Consider the following 21,155-nt stretch of genomic DNA (forward strand, 5'->3'; position numbering starts at 1 on the left):
TTACACCATATCTACTAGACATTCAGCAACTACCAGACAATTATTATTAGTCTAGCAGCTACTAAACATTTATGAACAGTGTAGAACATTTTGTAGAACGTGCTTGAATAACGCGCATAATCTACGGTGGTTGAGTTCGGCTCATAGAGAAAATCTGGCTAGAATTGAATTAAAGCAATATTATGTTGTGATATGGTTGAAATAGTCGTATCTTGAAAGAATCTCAAAAATAAAGCATAGCTATAATGAGCTTGAACATAGTATTACACGTATTTATTTATTATTCGTTGTGATTTCCGATCTTTTGCAAATGAAGCGCGTCATTTTGCAGACTCCTTAGAAATGTTCGCCCAATGCGCTTGCGCACAATAAGAATGCAATGGCGGGTAAACAAGAACTTGTGAATGTGCAATATCTGTCATAAATGTGCGATTACCATCTACTATTGCGTGTGATGAGTGTCTGTTAGTCTCGTAGACCATGGAGCCACCACGGAGAATCGATTTGCAGACCGTACCACAATCTCCTTCGCGTAAAAAGGAGAAAAAAGTGCGCCCAACGCTACGATTCAATTTGACCATCGGCGAGTCGACGCTGGAAAGCTGTCCCGAAATCAGCTACACCGATCTCGTTAGAAAGGCTATGGTAAGAGGAGAAAATATGGCTACTCCTTCACTGTATGTACGGTACAGCATTCCGTGCCGGTATTCTAACATGAAGTAGGTTATTTTTCTTGTGCACGTTCATGCATGCTTCGCTGAGTGACGATAAGTTCATTCAATCGTCCCGTCGTGTTTGGTTTTGCTACCGCGAACGCACCGCGAAAACGTGGAATTGCCGTGGCAGTGTCACGTTTTTTTTATAAATCTGTCATGCAACAAAGACTCGGTAGATGGAGGTGACGCCATATTTTCCTCCCATATTGATGTACAGACACGAACCCCTCTGAACGGGAAATCGGCTTTGCTCACCTCTTGGCGTGGGGTCTAAAATTTGTCTCGCTGGATAAACGAGTATAGCCATACCCGCAGCATAAGTAGCTTCGTAAAATAATGTGTCAGGTTTTGCCCGTGTATGGCAGCGACTTTCCCTATATAACCATGGGTATTTAGATACACGACCAGATATTTACAGAGCAGACATCTTGTGAAATGCATAAACCGGGGGGAGAGTCAGACAGTCTGCCATCATGTGGTGGCAAGATACAAGCTGAGGCCAATGACATGCATGCTGTAGTCACGTTTTGCAGTTGTGTGCGGTGACAGACGTTGCAGACGTGACTTTGACAGGCGTTTCCATTCACTGTTTGGCATCCATTTCGGTAAAATGTGTAAAGAATGCATGATGGATTCTCGATGTAGATAAGGGGGGAATGGTGCTAATTGTACGTGTACTGTACGTTAGGCTGCTAGCGTGGCTACCGACTGTTATTTTTTAATCCCTACGTCCTATGTCATAGATTCCGCATCGTACACGAATAGTATGGAGTCAGGAAATGTGCTGAAGTGTCTAAGAGTGTTTGCCAGTTATTCGTTTGATGCATCAAGGTTTCGGATAATTTAGAAACATTTTATAATCATGAAATTTAAAAAAAAGTTAACATTGTAAAAATAGTTTAAAATCCTGTTACATGCTGTTTGCGCAATGTGCATGCAGTTATGTGGGAAATAGTAACGCATGATAACCACAGACACGTGTGTGTTGTAGATTCATAAAAATGGCAATTCTGTATATTTATTATACTAATGTGTAATTATTTCCCATTTGAATAATGCATCGATCTGTAGGAACAATGATATGATTTTGGGTACGATCGAGTTCATGAATTTTTTTAGATTTGACAGTTTAGAAAAGGTTTGAATGCATCTAGTCAAACCATGTCCGCCTGGCCACAATGGGTCACTTAGCGACGTGGTCACGGTCACGGACACGGTCGGGACCAGAGGGTCGCTGCCATTTTGCGAGGTGCCCATAAGGGGTATACACTTGGCATGTGCTAGTTTAATGAATGGGGTGGTGGTGATGTGCGTATGCCCGTGTATCAGAGAATAAAGTTTGTATTGATCCTAAGATGTGTATGTTTGACACGACAGCGATAGTCTCCTCAGCGAAGGTCGCCCGATCATCTTTGCTGGACGCTTGATTACGGCAAATTACCCGAGGTTTCTTTGTGTGTCCAGTATTCGTGTGGGTTGGCCCAATATATTAGGGGCATGGGGGTGTCACGTATTATATGCTGCCCAGTGCATGGAGGGCTGCGCAGGCAGGCGCACCAGCTGTTCGTAGGTGTGTAAGATGCACCCACCCCCACGCATTAACTCGGGTGCAGTGGTGGTGATTAGTGGGTGGGTTGGAATGTACCATTTTATGCGGGTAGGGGTGGTAGGTTTTTGTGAGGGGCAATTTCTAAAACTTTGTATATCTCTTGTAGGGTTGATTGTTAGTTGTTACAATATCTAATCACTACGGATTCAGTTATATCAGAGTATGATGAGATATAAACAAACGTAGCACAACAAGTTTCATGTTGATTACTCAGACATAATTTAAATTACTAATCAGTCATGATGTGTTGTAAAATGTACAATTTTATACGTTAGCAATATAATTTACTTTACATGGATTTTTTGTTTTTATGTATAAGCTGCATTTTTAGTGTATTTTCATGTACAGTATAGAACTTAGAAGCCACAATATTATATATTTTTCAGAGTGGCTATATGCCCGGCAGCCGACATATATCTGACGGCTGCCGGGCACGGTCTTCGATTTCCTAAATGCCCGGCAGTTTTTAATTTTCAGCGTTATCTCAAGTAAACAAGGGTTAGGAACTGCCGGGCATTTAGGAAAACGAAGACCGTGCCCAGCTGCCGGGCATATAGCCACAGCGTATATTTATAGTTTCATGTTCATGCAATCAGAATCATGTGTGTATAATTATTCTAGCAAGTGAAACGAGTTCATTTACAGTGACACATGTATTGTACATTATAGCCACAAGTCATTTTAAAATTATAGGGCTACTATAGTGTAGTTGAGTTCAGTCATATACTTATTCATGCCCCCTGCATATATATATATATCAGGAGAAGATAATAGGGAATTCCCTATTATCTACTCCTGATATATCGGTTATTAATATTAGTCACATGTCATCTACGTAAAAGGCCTAATTTAACAAAGAAATTATTATAATCGCGCTACGAATTTTACATAATTATTATGATTTTATGCATCTTATAAACGGTACCTTGAATGTCATTTTAATATATATACTTCTAGCCTATAGGCTAAGCATGTAAATAGCATTCCATTCATGCCTATTATCCTGGCAGTTGATCACTATTTTACAAGCATTTGATGCAATGCTCGCTCCTGTTTTGACTGATTTCTCACCACCTCGTGTTTCAGGGGCCAGTGGAGAATGGTGAGGAGGAGGCGTTTGCGGCACAGGATGCAGCAGCAGAGGACAAGCTCGCCGCTACCGCGCGCATGTTTGAGAAGAAATATGTGAGTAGCGCTCTCTCTCTATTTAGTTCTAATCAGGAACCAGTTTCAATTTTGAATTGAGTTACTGGCGGGGAGAAAAAATGACTGATGAGCATGTGTTAGTATCAATGATGCAACCGTAATTCTGCACTAAGTTTCCACATATGTTATTCGGTTAAATTAACTTTCATTTATCATTTATAAATCATTCTGCTTTAGATATTAACAATAAATAAATGAAACCCTTACTTGGAAACTGTTGATCATTTATAATTGAGATGATTACACGAACAGTCTTATTCAGTGATGATGTAACATGCCATGTTATGGCTTATGTGTGCATAGATCCATACACACGGCAAGCTTGTAATTTTTCATCATTAGAATAGTGAAGGTCATCATTAGAATAGTGAAGGTCATCAATATTTCAGTGTTCATTTGAATTCTTCATTATTCATGCCTTATACTAACGGTATGTATTGACAAACTGGTTGTAGAAAAACTTTGTGTAGATGTCCTCTCACCGTGTCGTCATTTGCGGCAGTCTTGCTGATGTGTGTTTACAACAGGGGTGAATACTCTACATGATTGTAGATGTTTCACTCTTGATTACAGGTGTACTGGGTTCTGTTGCTTACTGTCAGCATGTATGCCGGTGATGTTACTGTGGAAACCCCTGCCTTGGTGAGGTCATGACCCGGTTGACATGAGGTCGTGACCCAGTCCGTGTGAGGTTGTTTCCAGGTCATGATGTGGGTGTTTTTGCATCCGTTGCAGGGCCAGCACACGGCTTCAGGGAAGCGTGGGAAAACGAGAAAACATGGACGCTGGGAAGATGACCTTGACCTTGGGATGGGATACGACGACACTGATCCATTTATCGACAATGACGAAGCAGTGAGTATATATATGAACGCCACGCCCCGTCACACGTACAGAGATGGCGTAGTGGGGAAAGAACATCACACTCCTTGTAGATAGCCTAAGTTATGGGGAAGCAGTGGTGTAATCATTGCACTACGCATTGCCCCCGTGCCAAACGCCCGGTCATTAGCGTTTTTTCAAGGTGTTAACTTTGCGGTCGCCATGGTTACAGTACGATGAGCTCGTGCCATCTACGATGACAACTCAGTACGGAGGCTTCTACATCAACTCTGGCGAGCTGGAATTCCGGGACATATCTGACTCGGACAATGATACATCTGACTTCAAACTGATGAAGAAGAGGAAGATGGTGAAGGTAGCAATTTCTTCTGTAACTGACAGGGTAACAGCATCGTGTGTCGCCATTAGTAGTTCAGAGGAGTCGAATTCGGTTTTGCAGTATCCACCTGTTTGTGTGCTCTCTGTTGCATGGATGAATGGTGTTTGCTGGAGAGTCAATGATGCTGCCTCTGTCTACGTTACCACTTCTAGCTGTTTTAATGTTAACGTTTGATCAATGTCAATTTACGGCTTGTTTTAATGACGGTGTTTGGCTTTATAGGAAGTTGACTCATTCGTCTAAACGAAATATTCATGTCCCCTAGAATAATATTCTTCCTAACTCTGCCTTGGATATTCATCCTTCTGGCTTCTTAGATCTGTTGGCAGGTCAAATTGTAGACTTTGATGCACTGTGTTACCCAGGATTTCCTTTTAGAACTTCTAATCGCAAACATGTTTGCATAGAGTTGCCTGTCAGCCATGCTAGCAGATAGGCTCATTTGATACGGTGATTATTTGTGAATGTGAGGGTACTTACGGTTATCCTGATAGTGTAATAATGTCTCATTATTCTCTGGACCTGCAGAGTCGAGTGTTACGCAGCTCGGATGATGACGAACCTCCGTCCACTGACTCTGGCACCATGCCAAAGAGAAAGTTCAAGGTACCGGTATATAATGTTTGTGTGATGTGTCTCTTACGGCTATCATTGTTATATGGGAGATCAACAACAGCGGCGTTGCTAATTTTGAGTGTTAACTTTTTTTTTGAGATAGTATTTCTTTGTTTTTATTCGGCTTTAGAAGAAGATGACCAATGGAATTGATAGTGTGCGGAGGAAAGACGGAGACAATGTATACAAATCTACCAAAAAATCTAAAAGGTGTATTTACAAATTGCTAGCATCGATGATTCTCAGAGTAAATTTGTCTCAATAATGAATATACTTGTCGTTGTCATTGAATCTATCTCGTAGATTCACTAGCCTGTGAGCAGCTGTACTTCTCGTCATCATCGTATGGCACTGAAAACTTGGTATGATGTGCATTCTAATGCAGAGTTTTGACGAATTTCGTTTAGTGCCTTCATCGGTTCCACGATGAAGCGAAAGACAGTGGCTGACCTGCTAAAACAAAAGGCCATCCATCAGGCGAATGCAACGTCGCAGAGCAAGATGAACCAGCATCAGCAGGATCAGATAGCAGACGCCATTAACAGCGTTGTCATGGCGTCCGTACAGACAGTCAGTGGGGAGACAGCGGTGGTGGCGCAGGACAGCGATAGTCAGGAACAGCTCGGTAATTATTCAGGTTGCGTGCGGTGCCTGATGCAAGAGTCCTTGGTCTTTAGTCATTATTCATTGAATTTAGATATGTAATCTTTGTATTCATAGGTATGAGTAATTTAGTCTTTAGTCTTTGTATGTGAGCCTGTAGTGTTGCAGTCATTAGTTTTAAGTCATTAGTCTTGAGTCTTACAAAGAAACCCAGCGAAATGGGCAGCTGTTTGAACGTCTAAACAGATTATATATGGCCTCACTTAAAGTGAAAGTAGGCAGTAATATCGAGTCTAGTACCACGTACAGACTGCAAACTTTGATCCTACATCAAATTAGTCTGGATCAGGTCTGGGTTAGACGTGCACTAAATCGCAGTGTACAGACACAAAATACTCAAACATTGAGGGGGCTAACTTAGCCTGGACTAGCGTGTATTTAGCCTGGGATAATGTATACACTGCAAAAATTGATTTATGAACAAATTTACCTGTACGGGTATAAGTTGGCCGTTCAGTTCCTCTCCTACCAGATGTGGCTTACACCAGTGTGGTTACCATGTTTTGTTACCGTATAACTACCACATCAGCTGTATGATTCTACTCTTGACTCTGGCTAAGCTAACTACATAATATGTATTACAATCATGTGAAATGACGCCCGTCTGCATGGATTTATTGCTACCATCCTGACGATGGAGTTGTGATAAGGTCTGTGTGCAGGCATTAGTTGACATGGCAGATGTTGTCTCGTAGTTCTTTACGATGAATAATCTTTCTCGCTCGTCAAAGGGCACGGTTCAATGGTGGACGACGTTGATCGTGACACCGGCGGCAGCGGTTCTCACTCGCCAAACGTAGGAGGCGCTCCACACAAGCCGGCAGATGGAGGTGGTGGCGCTTCACCTAAGTTACCGGACGAACTTCCTAAACAACTGGTCGACTACATCAACATGATCAAACAGGTGTGTTGGCATTGGGTCAGAGGTCAAACTGCCATAGCTGCACTGTATAAAGGGATGTGTCCCATTAATCAAGTGATGCATGGTTCCTCCTGGCAGTTTCGCTGAACTCGATGAAGATAATAGTTGTAAACATGTTTGATGGTCACGACATTTCAAAGTTGAAACGATTAACCATAACTGCACTAGATGGGCGTGCATGTTGATTCTAGCTGTCCGCTATTTCAAACAAACTGTTTGTTTTACTCCGTACAATTTTTCACATGCCATTATTGTTTTATACTATAGAAAACGAGTTTTGGTACACAAGTTTACATGAAGAAGCAATATGAAATAATGTCCAGTCCTCAGTGTTTTATCTAGTTGCATATCATAAGTTTCGTGTAAACTTGTCAATTTATCGATGTGTGTTATTCTCTGCAGGCTGCGAAGGTATCAGAAGAAGGAAAACGCAAGTTTTTCATGCCAGAAGTAAACAACATGCTGTTGGAGTAAGTAAAAATAATTACTATAACTGCATTACATAAATTAGCAGCTCAATAACTGGATGATATTCCTTGATATCTATCTAGATTTATTTTGTATTAGCAAATTATATTACTGGTTATGGTAATGCTGACGATGAAGAGTGATGGTAATAGTAGTGGTGGTGATGCTGATGGTGATAAAGATGATGATTATGATGTTGATTATGATGATGATGATAATGATGATGATGATTATGATGTTGATTATGATGATGATGATGATTATGATGATGATACTGAAGATGATGGAACATATCTGATGCTCTTCATTATAGCAGCGGTGATACTGATAGCACTGGTGTTGCTGTTGCTGCTGCTGCTGTTACAGAGTGGTAGTCTTTATGGTAATTATTTTTAACAACACTGACACCTGGTCGCCTTCTCCTCTGCAGGATAGAGAGGCTGAGTAAGCAGCAGCTAGTCGGTAAGCGTTCCCTAATCTACACTCACCTAGCCGCACATCTTCCCTGTGGCAAGGAAACCCTATTGAAACGAGCAAAGAAGCTGTTGCTGGATGAGTTGGAGGATGCTATGAAGGCTCCCATACTAAAGCTAAAGCAAGGTAAAGCCTGGATTGTTGACAAGTGGTCGCAGGGCTAGTTGGGGGGGGGGCACGGATAGTGGTAGAATGCGTGTAGAAGAGAGGTTTTGGTCGAGGTGGCCATTTACACTTGTGGTAAATTTTAATATTAAGGTTGGGAATTTCTTAAAGGCAGGCAGAAATATTAGCAGTTATTGTGATTAAATATCATTATCGTTATCGTGATTAAATGTTATGCGCATTTGCTACTAGTATCCAAGCTATACAAGTTATCGTCGATCAGTTGATAACATGGCCGGGTTGTGCATTGCAGCAATAGCAGCAGCCATGACTGCACAAGTAGCAGAATACAAGAAGCTATGTGAAGCTGTAGGAACCACTGCAAAGTAGGCAAATCTTAAATACCATAACACTTTTTTAAATATTGTTTTATTACCATGAAAGATACACAACAAGAACCATGTATGTGTGGCCAGACCGTTCGCTACTTCATGGGTCGAAATTAGCGGTATCCCGATATCTGCGGGATAGTAGATTCTTGTGTTGGATACAAGATTTCAATGCTGTCGTGAAAAATCGTCAAAATCGGGATAGTGCTTGTTGAGTTATCAACTTTATATGGCAGCGCATCTGAGCGAGTGCGCGTAGAGCGAGTGCACGCGATCTGAGCGGGCTCAGGCACCCTTACTATGCTGAAGGGGTCGTTGTCGTATCAGGTACTACATATATGTACCCGAGGTACATATATGTATACACAAAGTGTACCAGACTTGTACTACAGAAGTGTACCCTAACCCTAACCCTAACCCTAAACGTACCTCATATAAAAATGTAAACATAATACTAAACAACCTAAAACTACCTCGGGTACATATATGTAGTACCTGATACGACAACGACCCTTCGTGCCTTACTATGCCACACTAGCGTTATACAGCAGGCATAGCATATTTGCAAGCGCAAGCGTAAACGTGGCCGTTGTTGATCATAAATGTGATGTGTATACATTTGTATAAAGCGAACCAGACAATGCGTCTAGACAATACGTATGCAGTGTACTTGTCTGTGCATATCTGTGAATCTGTTTTCATGTTTTTATATAATATTTACATTACATATTAATAATTTTCAAATGCTATTATTGCATATTTCAAGATTTTGGATACCAACATTGTTGAAATTATTATCCAAAAAATGGGATACCAGATCGTTGGGGGGGATACCAGATTTCAATACCTGGTATCCCGAATGGATACCATAATAAAAATCTAATTTCGACCCCTGTACTTACATGTTCATACTTCAGTACTCTCACTTCATTATATCAGATTTTCCTTACCATTTATGTTCATGATTAGTTTTTGGGTCGCGGCTGTGCTGGGATGTCATGCTTTTATTAACTTGTGGTTTGCGGCTTTGCAGGGACGGTGAGAATATTACAGAATCCGCAGATGATGACAACAGCATGAAGAGTGAGGAGAAAGCAAAGCGCATGCCTCGCCGTGTCTTTAAATGGACAGACAGAATCAGGTATACCTTATATGGCTCTCAGCGATTTTTTCTCTCTCTGTCTCTCTCAAACTGTGGATGTTTTAGGCAGAGTAGATTTGAATGTAATTAAAAATTGTTTAAACAAGTTTCACAAGTGTCTCAACACATGTGTCGAATATAACAAGACGAGTTTGGATAAGATAGGTGTACACGATATACGATAACAGGTGTTTTTAATGGTAATGGACGACGTTCATGATAACGGGTGTTGTTAATTATAAAAGGTGCCGTTAAATACAATGAGCATTGCTAATGGTAGGGTGCAACACGTCTGTTGATTGCGTCATCGTTGACACAGGTCGCTGCTGAACGAAGTGGTGGTGCTGCGATTGCGCATTTACGACACGGCGAAGATTCGCTCTTACACATCTGAGGATTACGTGAAACAGTTCTTGGAAACCTCGCTGAAACCGATGTGGCCTGTTCGCTGGATGAATGTCAGGTAGCTGCTCACCGCATCCACACCCACCTCATTGGCTGTCTCGCCTTAGTCTTCTGATTTCTGACTCGCACACATGATTATACACTTACATTGTCATGACCGATGTGTGCATGTAAAGCAAGTGAGCGTGACAATGTGCTGTTATCCTGTATACATTTTTTTCATAATATTTTTCCAGGATTTTGTTCAGAGAGTCGCGTGGTGCACATTCTGATGTCACTATGAGCTTGTAAGTATATGAAGTGGTCAGAACCTTCATCAGTCATCAGTCCTCTGATCTTATTGTGCTATTATTAGTTTCTTAGATATTGCATTTTATCCTGTTATAAATTTGGGATTATGTAACATGTTATCAAATGTTAATTTACCTATATGTAACAATTTCAGTATTACTTTTAATTTTGATATCCCTATTTAATAATAGTATTATTATTTATTATTTATTTTATATACTTTTATTTAGTGTTTCACATTCTGCAAATTTAAATAATGGTTTAGCTTGTGTAGTGACCATAGCAACAATATTGTGACTAATAATTATAATTGGTTGATAGCCCAAAGCAGGCGACGCTTTCGAGAAAGGTGGTGAGTCCGTTGGCTGCTTCCTCTCCCCCCATCGACACCCCACCACTCACCGCTACCCAGCCAGCATTCACCGAACCGCTGACGACCACTACCCACAGTACAGCCATTACCGCCAGAGTGCAAACTGCAACGGATAGCCCCAGCACGGCGGCGCCGCCAGCGCATGTTGGAGCGCCCTCTACAGGCGACGGTGCGGCCACGAAGTCCCACAAGCGGCCAGAATCTCACAAGCCGGCGAAGCAGCGCGACGACAACGCCGGATGCGCGGACGAAGAGCAGGAGATGGGTGCGCCCTCTGGCGACGACCTTGACCTGATGATAACGCCGTACGCCCTCACCTCTCTGCCCGACGACGCGTTTGTGTCGGACATCCTCAGCGCGTCGTCGGGGCTGTTCGAGCGTCTGCCCTCGCCGCAGCATCCGTCCGCGAGCGTCGCCGCAGCGACAACTTCCTCCCAGCCTGGCGTCGCCACGTCAGCGGCGGCGGCGGCGACGACGGTTGCTGCCGCGACTAGGCTGGTGTCGGTTGGGGATCTCGTCGCGTCGGTCACCGAGCAGGCGCTGGGAAGTAAGCCGGACAAACCTTTGTGGATGTCACCGCCGCGCAACGCTGACGCAAGCGAACCGGCCGCCAAGAAAGCCAGCCCGCCGCCGTCGTCGTCACGGCAACAGACCGACTCTGTTGTCGGCGAGGCGCAGCCGAAGGCAGAGGCGACGTCAGTGAGTGTTGCGTCTTGGAGGAAAACAGCGGGCGAGGTGGACGCGAATAACCAATCGACCGGCACGGGTATGGTCCCCTTGGTGCCTGAGCTTGTCTCCTGGAGGCAGGCCTCCGCCACCACAGTCAGCAGCAGCAGCAGCAAGCAGGCCAAGGACGTGTCAACGAGCGACGAAGCTCACCTCACCGACACTCTCAACCTGTTCTCGCGTACGCAGTCGCTGCTGGCGAGTCTACAGCAGCATGGCAGCGCGGCGACGGAGCGCGAGCCCGGTGAGGTCGAGGACGTGTATACGGGTCGAAGCATCCATGTCAGCCCGCAAAGGCCACCAGGCGGCAGCACTGTCAGTCCGCAGCGGCCATCAAGTGGCAACACCGTCAGCCCACAGCGGCCACCAGGTGGCAGCTCCCTCAGTCCACAGCGGCCACCAGGCGGCAGCACTCTTATTCCACAGCGGCCACCAGGTGGAAGCATTGTCAGCCCACAGGGGCCAGCAAGCAGCAGCACCGTTAGTCCCCCACGCCAACTTGCGACCCAAGCGATGAGTTCGCTGCTGAGAGGCGGTAGCAAGGCGGCGGCATCGTCGCAGCCGTGGCAGTCGGCGCATCGATCACTGAGTGGTGAGAAGTCATCTCTGCTGCAGTCTGCAGCGTCCGCACCCTCCCCTAACCATCCCGCACGGCAACCGTCTCCTCAGCCTCCCACTGTCGTCGATGCGGAGGAGGAGCAGAGGCTGCTGCTGCAAGCTCTGGCTGAGCACAGGCTGCAGCAGGCGTCCCGCGGGGAGGTCCGGTCAATGCCGGGGTCAAAGGTCGACGGGAAGTCGCAGCAAGCGTCCAGGGGGGAGGGAAGGTCCTCCCAGGTGTCCAAGGTCGAGGGAAGGTCAGCACAGCCGGTAAGCGTTCGTGGCGAGGGAAGGTCTACGCAGCATGGTGGAGTGAGCCGTGTGGAGGGGAGATCAGCCCAGCATGCCAGCAGCAGCCACACAGGGGCAGCAGCATCACTGCAGGCATCCCGTGCCGGCGAGCGGCCGGGGGCACACGCAGCCGGAGTGCGGGGAGAGGGGCGGTTATCCCAGCATGCCTCTGGCAGCAGCAGCAGAGGAGAGCAGAACGTGACGCAGAGTGGGAAGCTGGAGAGGGAGCGACACAAGTCTCCTGCGCGCGCGGACCAGCAGAAATCTCCGCACGGAAGCTTCCCTTTAAGCTCCTCCCCTCACAAGACGTCCCCGCACAGCACAAAGTCAGAGAGGGAGTCACCATCCACGGCGCGTTCGTCGGAGCGGAAGAAGTCTTCCGCAGCAGGCAGTAGCCCTGTGTCGCACCACATCTCTACACCACACAGCTCCCCGTCAGCCTACATCTCACAGAGCATTTACAGGTATGCTTCGCCAACGTGCGCATGCAGGATGCAATTCTCACTATACGTAGTCGTCGCATTTGAGCGAGGGAAATTTTCCTGTTTGCTATGCTATGTTTATGGGTAATTTCTAATGTGATATTCTGTTTGGGCATGTCAACATGGAGGTGCTCAGTGGTGCGCCACAGTCTGTATTGCATTTTTTTCAATTACTGCAATACATTTGCATTTCTTTGATTGAAATTTTGTTCCATGTAACATACTGTGATCATTTGTTTCTGCCTACAGCAGCATGCACGACTCTGCTAGCCGAGCACAGTCGAGTCTGTTCCGCCCGTTCCCACCGGTCATGATGCCAGATTTCACTACTTACTCTGCAATGGATGCGTTCAGTGCTGCGCAGCTCACGCAAGCTCAGCTGCTGTCACAGGTACCACACGCGGCAAACCACACTCTCTCGTAGTGCAACAGCACCTATAACAACACCTGACGATTCCTAGGCAGCAGCCCAATGTGCTGTCATCTCAACTCTGTTCGTCCTCGATCACAGCGGAGTAGTCAATCTAATTCTCTGTTGCTTTATTTCACGATAAGGTTAACCGTTAAGGTTCTCTAGCCGCACATCGAATTATTCTTCCTATGATAAACTATACCGATGTTCTTACAGGTGTCATTGAACAATGCATTGTATCTGGGTGCGGCAAGAGATGGCAGCACCGGTACTTCCTACCCTAGCCTCAATATCCCGTCAACGTCGCAGACAACATACTCACAAGCAGCACCCTCTGTGTTCAAATCGGCACAATCTTCTCAGGGTAATACATTAGTCGTGGTAAAGGATCAACTCTTCAATGTGTCCAGCCATCCATGTACAGTTTGAAACGATGCTTCTCTGTGCAGATGTAACGTGATGTCACGTAACATGCGGCCAAAGACGTATATATACCTGAGTACATCAGCCGTACGCATGTATGTATGCAAGCATGCTCTAGCTTCCCATACAATTACATTACGTTGTTGTGACTCGTGTGGTGTAACGTGCTGCTACACAGACGCTTTTGTTAATTGCAGGGCTTTATATTTGTTGTTGTCCTGGTCTAATTCTTCTTCCTTCTCGATTGGAGGTTTCTCCTTGCAGGATGATTTCAAGCCTTTGTGTCTTTATCGCATTGCTATATCAGCAAACGTGAGTGTGATTGTGTTACGTATTATGTTCATAGGTTCTAGCACCCCATCGTCTAGCCAGGCCGGATCCACCTCACCACTGTTCACTCGCCCCGGCTTCAGCAGCAAATAACATCTAGAGCTTGGGTTAAACAAAGAAAAGACATCTCTTCTCCAGGCACAAGCCATAAGGAACTGCAACAGCTGCCAAGACGAGAGTGATTGTTCAACCCTTTGCACAGGAGCTCGTGGTAGCAGCCCTCCGATCGAGACCCACCCGGGTAGCAATGCACCACTAGGGGGCACCGCTTCCAGATATAGCCGAGTGGCGCCACAAAGGGTGATTCTCTGTGAAATCTGTATTGAGTTCTTCATAAAGGAGAGCTGCCAGTAACTGCTATGAAGCCACCACAAGGTGGCTCCACTGCTAGTGGAAGCTGAGCGTGGAGCATGCCACAGAACTCTCTAGAGATTATAACTGCAGGAAGGAATTTGTCGCCTCCCGGTTATAAGCGAGACTGCGTGGCAACAACCACAATAAATCAGTTACAACTATCCTACCAGAGCTGCTGCAGTCATCTGCTACTGTCAGCTAGCCTCATGTCCACCGATGCTCAGATTTCAACGCCATTCTTCTGTGTGTAGTGTGTGTAGGACGTACTGTAATGCTGGTTGTAAATGTGTAGGGGTGAACGAGCAGGTGTGTATGAAAATACATCTGCTGCGATTTACCTGTAATCTTGCTGTACATCGTAGCGTATATTCCAGTAAGTTGTTGGGTGCATGTGTGCCGGCAGTGAAACGACAGCAAGCATGTTGGGTCTTTATATACCTTGTCATGGGTAGCTAATGTTGCTATGATCGTTTCTGTGTTCATGCTGTCATCATGGAGTGGTTATGGTAGCATCAAGAGCGTATTAAGAAGGAGAGCGTACAATGGTGAAATGCTGAAACCATGTTGCAGTATTAGTCGAATTAATCAACTTTCCCCGTTTTATTTTGACGATTCTTTGCAGTATTATTGATCAGCTGTCCTACCTTGTTAATATAAAACAAACCGCCTGTCCCTACGATGCCTCTACGCTGAGATAATGAGCGGTGGAAATCTGGTATTTCCACCGAAACCCGACTCGAGATCAGTGTTTACTGCAACTGTCTCTCGTTTTGTGGACTGTATGTTGCTTCCGGTCGCCGCTGTGTAGCGCTGACTCGATACGTTATTACTACAGCATTACTACATCCAGCGTAAGGGGCGGGTCATTACCATGGCGATAAATAACAAGGCGTTTTTGTGGAGTAATGGCTGCGTCAATGACTGGAAATGCGAGCAAAGATAGTAGAAGGAAAAGAAATTTTATTGTCAATGAATGACGTAAACACGCAAGGTTTCCCGAAGCTATCACCAGAACGAGAGACAGTTGGAGTAAACACTGATCTCGAGTCGGTTTTCGGCGAAAATACCAGATTTTCACCGCTCATTATCTCAGCGTAGAGGCATCGTAGGGACAAGCGGTTTGTTTTATATTAGCATGGTAGGACAGCTGATCAATAATAACACAAAGAATCGTCAAAATAAAACGGGCAAAGTTTATTAATTTGACTAATACTGCAGCATGGTTTCAGCATTTCACCGTTGTATGCTCTCCTTCTTTATACGCTCTTAGTAGCATCTATAACGGCTGCATCATCAACCAAGAATCGTTCACGTTGCTCTGGTTTATACAGTCGTTACAAAAGGTTTTACTAATCGACTATTAAGTGCAAAACGTCAACGTAATGTATATTGTTAGGAAATTGCAAGCAATGCAAAGATATCCACTACCATAACGTTAGAATACAAATGGTGTAACTGCATATGTAAATATTGTGTTGTATGAGATAGCGGAGTTGATGTTATGTGTTAATTAACTGAAGTTGTGTTTGCAAGTCATCAGTGTGTGTGTGCGTGCGTTCGTGTGTGAGCATGTGTGTGTGTGCATGTGTGCATGTGTGTGTGTGCGTGTGCGTGTGTGCGTGTGTGCGTGTGTGCGTGTGTGCGTGTGTGTATGCCTGTGTCACTGATGCGCAACTGCATAATTTGTTTCTTTGTAACCAGCTGCAAAAAATTGTACTACAGTATTCTTATGTGTGTAAATCATGTGTCTGGCATCCAGTAACATTTGGAAAAACCACATAAACGTCGTTCACTGTGAACCAAACTATGGGCATTGCAGCCGGTGCCTAGTACTGCGTGTGTTTTGTATGTGTGCGTGGCTGTGTGTGGCGTATGTGTATGCAGGCGTGCATGTTTGTGTGGCAAGTCATAATAGAGGTCATATTCTACAGTTATATATGAGACAAAGGGGTGTTTTATTACATCAATAGCCATTTCTACCGTATTTCCTGAACTAATTTTGTAAGCTATTATTTATTAGGTATTTCTTCGACGACAGTAGATGCAGGCCATTTAAAACGTTTTGATTTTTGTGTGCCGGGCATTATCCAATCAAATAATGATAGCAGTTTTCTCTTATAATAAAGAGGGTTAACTTCATGTATGTCACTGTGTAATGAAATTAGTGAATGTTTGACAGAAGCATCAAATTAAAAGACTGACTTGCCGTTTTCACATTTATATTGTGGTCAATTGTAAAATATCACGATTTCCCCTCAAAATATTTCCATAAACAATAATGGAACATACCTAAAATATATCTTGAATTTTAAAAGTAGGACTGGCTTACAACTCCTACTGCAGCATACTCTTACCATAGCTGTATGCGACTATGAGTGTAATAGCGAATGTGTATTTCTTCCTTATATATGACAGTTCCTTAGTGTCTGTAAACTGTAAATGAAGATATTTCCAGTAGAATCTCAATTGTAAAAATTCCTATACACACATATCCATATGTATATATACATGTAAAAATACAGGTAAAGATATTTGCCATCACACGCGTATACGGTTATTAACTCACACAACTGCATTGTTCTCTTGAGATAACCTAATTTATGTACATGTAATATCACATTGGCGCGATGATCACAGGTGTGATAATAATTAACCAATCCGCCTCATGTGACTTGGAGGCAGCCTTAGCCTTTGTTGCGATAGGTCAGTAGGACGTAATATTAAAAGACAATACTTCGCAATGACATGCCGCAGTCGAAAATTTGACGTGCATTAATTTAAAACACGTTCAAACCGATCTGGCTTGAACGACCCAGCAGCAATATGCAAGGGGGAGTGGATGAATCTCACCCATACGGATAGGGAAATACTTCCCGTAACAACGCGCTACAACTTTGTAAGGATGTGATTAACCGTCACAAACACAACTGCTGCGGCTGCCCACAGCAGTACAATGACCACCCAGGCTGTGTGACTGAACGGTGACCGGTAAGCATTCTTGACCCCCGACCCCAGGATCATGCGCGTGTCAAGCCGTGCGTAGTACACGAGGAATGCTGGCAAAACGTATTGGATCCCCGCGCCCGCATATGAACCCGTGATGCCGACCAAGAACTCGAGGTTGTTCGTGAAGAACGACACGACAATAGGTGGCGCTATTGTCAGCAGCGGGAAGAGGAGGCGGGTGACGCAGCAGTGATAGCTGCGGGAATCTCGCAGGAAGAGGGCGCTGAGGTTGTTGCGCAGCGTGATCGCGATGATCGGGAAGTTCGTGCTCAGCGTGAACACGGGGAACAACGCGAGGAAGTACTGGATGAACACGACGTTGACAACAGCGTCGGCGCCGCCCGTGGGCTCGAAGTTGAGCGTGTAGAGGTCCTCCAGCTTGGAGAAGGTGAAGACGGCGGTGAAGGACAGCAGCATGTAGAAGGTGAAGATGGTCACGTAGATCGCCGCGAGGAGGGAGAAGAGGTGCGACTTGTCACGCATCGGCGTGACAAGCGAGGGCAGCGAGTGATGACACATGAACGAGTAGACGCAGACGCCGAACAGTGTCGGCACGCCGGCGAACTGCGCGACCGGCGGGGAGCCGTGCCCCTCCCCCTGCGCCAGCCGTATCGCTGCCACGATGATCATGATCAGGAACGCTGCAAGAAGACGACCGTTATTAACGTCAGCCTACAACAGCTCACAGCAAGCTGTCACAGCTAGCTGTAGCAGAACGGGGTGCTGTGCCCCCATAGAGCCTAACTCGAAATACTAGACTAACTCGGTATTAGTGTAAACCGTACTGAATGCTGTCACACTCACATCTTGTGTGCGAATACGAAATAATATATTTATGAAGCATATTGCGACGAGAGCACCTTCAATACGCACCAACCCATCGCATGACTGACGTGAACAACTGCAGGTACTTTGTCTTCTGCGCGTTGAAGAAAGTAAATGGACCGAGAAATAATGTGAATCCCAACTGCAACAATAAAAACAGCAAATTGTAAGCATTCTTACACAATGCATACGTACAACTGCAGATATCATTTACGATTGTGATAACTTGCCAGCCTTATGCCGCTATTATAACTTACTAAGAAAATTCTGTAGGCAGAAAATCTAGTGATCTTGCTTTCTGTTCCAGGCCAACAGAGATCAGTCTCGTCATTGCCCTCAGAGTTGTTAGTCACATTCACCTTATAACTGCAGACAAACACATGACATGTGATAACACCATTCCTTGTCATCACGTTTTTCGATTTTAATTCAACATATTCCATGTTAGTAACAGAAATATGCCTACTCTGCTCACCATGCCACATCCCTCAGGCTCTTCGGTACTGCTGCTGCATATATTGCCAGATCCCCATACAAATACACTGCTATGCAGATGTAGAACAGATTTACTCCACCTGGCGGTAGGAAATTAAAGCACAGCTATGAATTTGACAAGAATAATTATTTGTGTGACCATAATTTTGTAATGATATTGACTCTGTGGTTATAAACAGCAATGACAATGGCTATCACCAGTTTCTCTATGGCACTAAGAATAGTTAGCACCAGACCTTTTCTGAATACAGACATGCTAATATTATTGATATTTGAGATGCATTAGACTATACTTACATCTACTGAAAAATGTTGAAGCCATCTGGCCCTGAAATATAAATAGTGAATAATATATAGTATATAATATATAAAAGTGATAAATATAAATGTTAAGAATACTATGGAATTGGCTCAAATTCGTCCAAGCGCTAAAGCTACAGGGTCTAAACATAGCAATACAAAGAACGTCTAAACCCACCTTGTCAATGGGCAATTTTCATGCATACTGTACATGTGACATAATGTTATCATTACCTTAGACATTTTGAACTAAAAATTATAATCACTACAACTCTCATTGCATGTGATTTCTGACATACCATCTCAATTCGTTCAGATATCTCGTAGTAGTTACATGGTTTAACAGAAGCGTTAAACTTGGCACTCCTACCTAAAATGAAATTATATATACTGATAGATATAAACTAAGAGAATAGGCAATATTTTCACAGGTAAATCAGAAAACATTTCATCTAAAAGTAACAAAAGTTATACATACAGGCACAATGCCTAAATACTCAATAATGACATACATGTACTTTGGTGTAGCAGTGGACTCTGTTCCGTTTCTTCATGGAAATCTGGGTCCAACTGTCTGGCTATGTCTTTGTCCGAAATATCACCGGCCTATAAGAACATTATAACACTACTATACTTACAAACATTTGCACTAAATTCCTATCAATTCTATTTTCATTTCAAGCCTTAGCTACAACTCCTAGTAATACTCTGAGATCATCAACAGAAATGTTCACTGCTCCTGGACTCGCATTCTATACGAGCGCATAGCAGATCTTTTTCTTTCAAATTTTCCTGTAACTAGTATATATAATTGTACAATACCTTCTTTAAACTCTGCAGCTTCTTCCAGCTCAGCACAGCGTTTGCTGAAGCCATCACTTCAACGACGAATGTAACTGTGATCAGGCTGCATAACGTAAACCAAATAACACACATTTACCTGCAATATCTACAAGCCAATCGACTTTTGTAACCAATCATGCCTGTACATCCATCTATTAACACATACCATGTACAACGTGCTACATTTTCAATCTATCAACACAGTACAGTATATGTTAAAAGGTAGCTCATAAACCAAAATATTTATTAGGTCTTCATATTTACACCACTCAGTGAGTGATGTAATTTTAGTTAGTGCCTGTTTGATGCACATTCCTGGAATTTTTTGTTAACTTTGTATAACCCGAGTGTTAATGGTCTTAGCTTTCACATGCATGGTGACTTAGACAGCTAGACTCAATAACATAACCCAGCACAGAGTAGCGTCACATTACGCTACATGTTAGATTATATAGCTCGTACTCTGCTGAATCACATTATTGTATCTAATGAACAGGCTGCTTCTGATCCACAGGGAACAAATTTACACCTATAAATAACAAACCTCATAATGCAGAGAAGAAACACTGATATAAGACCCAGTAGCCATCCTGCTTCACCGAAAGCTTTCGGCATTGTCAGCGCCCCTGTTCCAACAATGAGATTAAAGACGTAGATGATACCAACCTGAAAGAAACAAATTTTAATTGAACTGACAATCACAAAGACGATCCACTTTGCGCACTCCTGCAGCATCCTAGTTAGTAATAAAAATATACAACTACAACACGTATGTGTATAACCTAATAAAGATTTGTCTTCAGAGTCTAGGGACTATACCGAAGATGAAGGCGAAGATGGAGAGAGACAAGTAGACAGACTATAAGTATAACACTGTGGATTGCAGTCAAAAAAGTCGATTAACCAGAGAGGAAGAAAAAGAATTAAAATATGGGATGACAGAAACAAAGAAGCTAAAGTTAAAGTAAAGGGATCCTTTGAAGATGGTACAGTTTGGCCATGATGGCTTTGATTGATGTCACTGCGCCGACTACGGCCTATCGTATACATACGCGTTTACGTTACATTATACATACATAGGGCGCAAATCCACTTTAGGCACCTTAGGTATCACGAAGTGATGCACACATTTCTGTGTATCATCAACTGATGCACAGACTTTCCGTATATCAAGAAATGATGCAAAAACCCTAACCCAAACCTAAGTAATAAAGTATAACCTTAGGTATCACGAAGTGTGTTAGGGTTAGGGTTAGGGTTAGGGTTTTTGCATCATTCCTTGATATACGGAAAGTCTGTGCATCAGTTGAATGATGATCTGTGCATCACTTCGTGATACCTAAGGCTAAGGTACCTAAAGTGGATTTGCACCCATACATAGTAGGCTAACGACTAACGACGTAACGACTAACGTTACGCACCATATGGCTGTTTAGAGAATTGCTTTGATTTTTTAATTTGGTACTATAAAC

The 21,155-nt window shown here is 43.9% G+C and overlaps 2 protein-coding genes across 3 annotated transcripts; one reads left to right on the forward strand and one right to left on the reverse strand.

The window, feature by feature from the left end:
• Window positions 1-367: 367 nt before the first annotated feature.
• LOC106815846 (ubinuclein-1-like) lies at window positions 368-14,795 on the forward strand. 2 transcript variants are annotated; one of them, XM_014820373.1, is made up of 18 exons: window positions 368-645; window positions 3,412-3,510; window positions 4,267-4,386; window positions 4,586-4,729; window positions 5,282-5,359; window positions 5,499-5,578; window positions 5,776-5,993; window positions 6,763-6,935; window positions 7,356-7,423; window positions 7,852-8,021; window positions 8,314-8,386; window positions 9,423-9,530; window positions 9,850-9,993; window positions 10,172-10,222; window positions 10,548-12,677; window positions 12,945-13,086; window positions 13,324-13,471; window positions 13,877-14,795. In XM_014820373.1, exons 1-18 carry the CDS (start codon window positions 481-483, stop codon window positions 13,951-13,953), a joined length of 4,188 nt encoding a protein of 1,395 aa, XP_014675859.1. In that variant the 5' UTR covers window positions 368-480; the 3' UTR covers window positions 13,954-14,795. The 2 variants fall into 2 exon arrangements, with proteins under 2 accessions (XP_014675859.1, XP_014675864.1); XM_014820378.1 differs by having other exon boundaries at window positions 12,948-13,086.
• Window positions 14,796-16,148: 1,353 nt separating this feature from the next.
• Window positions 16,149-20,349, reverse strand: LOC106815640 (transmembrane protein 104-like; the record flags this gene model as incomplete). Its single annotated transcript, XM_014820135.1, is given in 9 exon segments — window positions 16,149-17,861; window positions 18,094-18,187; window positions 18,303-18,411; window positions 18,521-18,620; window positions 18,838-18,868; window positions 19,140-19,210; window positions 19,353-19,446; window positions 19,663-19,747; window positions 20,228-20,349. Coding segments are annotated over 9 exon segments (1,467 nt in total), but the record flags the coding sequence as incomplete, so codon positions are not given.
• Between the last annotated feature and the right edge of the window lie 806 nt (window positions 20,350-21,155).

Source organism: Priapulus caudatus, unplaced genomic scaffold (assembly GCF_000485595.1).
Source record: "Priapulus caudatus unplaced genomic scaffold, Priapulus_caudatus-5.0.1 Scaffold29, whole genome shotgun sequence".
NCBI classification, from domain to species: domain Eukaryota; kingdom Metazoa; phylum Priapulida; class Priapulimorpha; order Priapulimorphida; family Priapulidae; genus Priapulus; species Priapulus caudatus.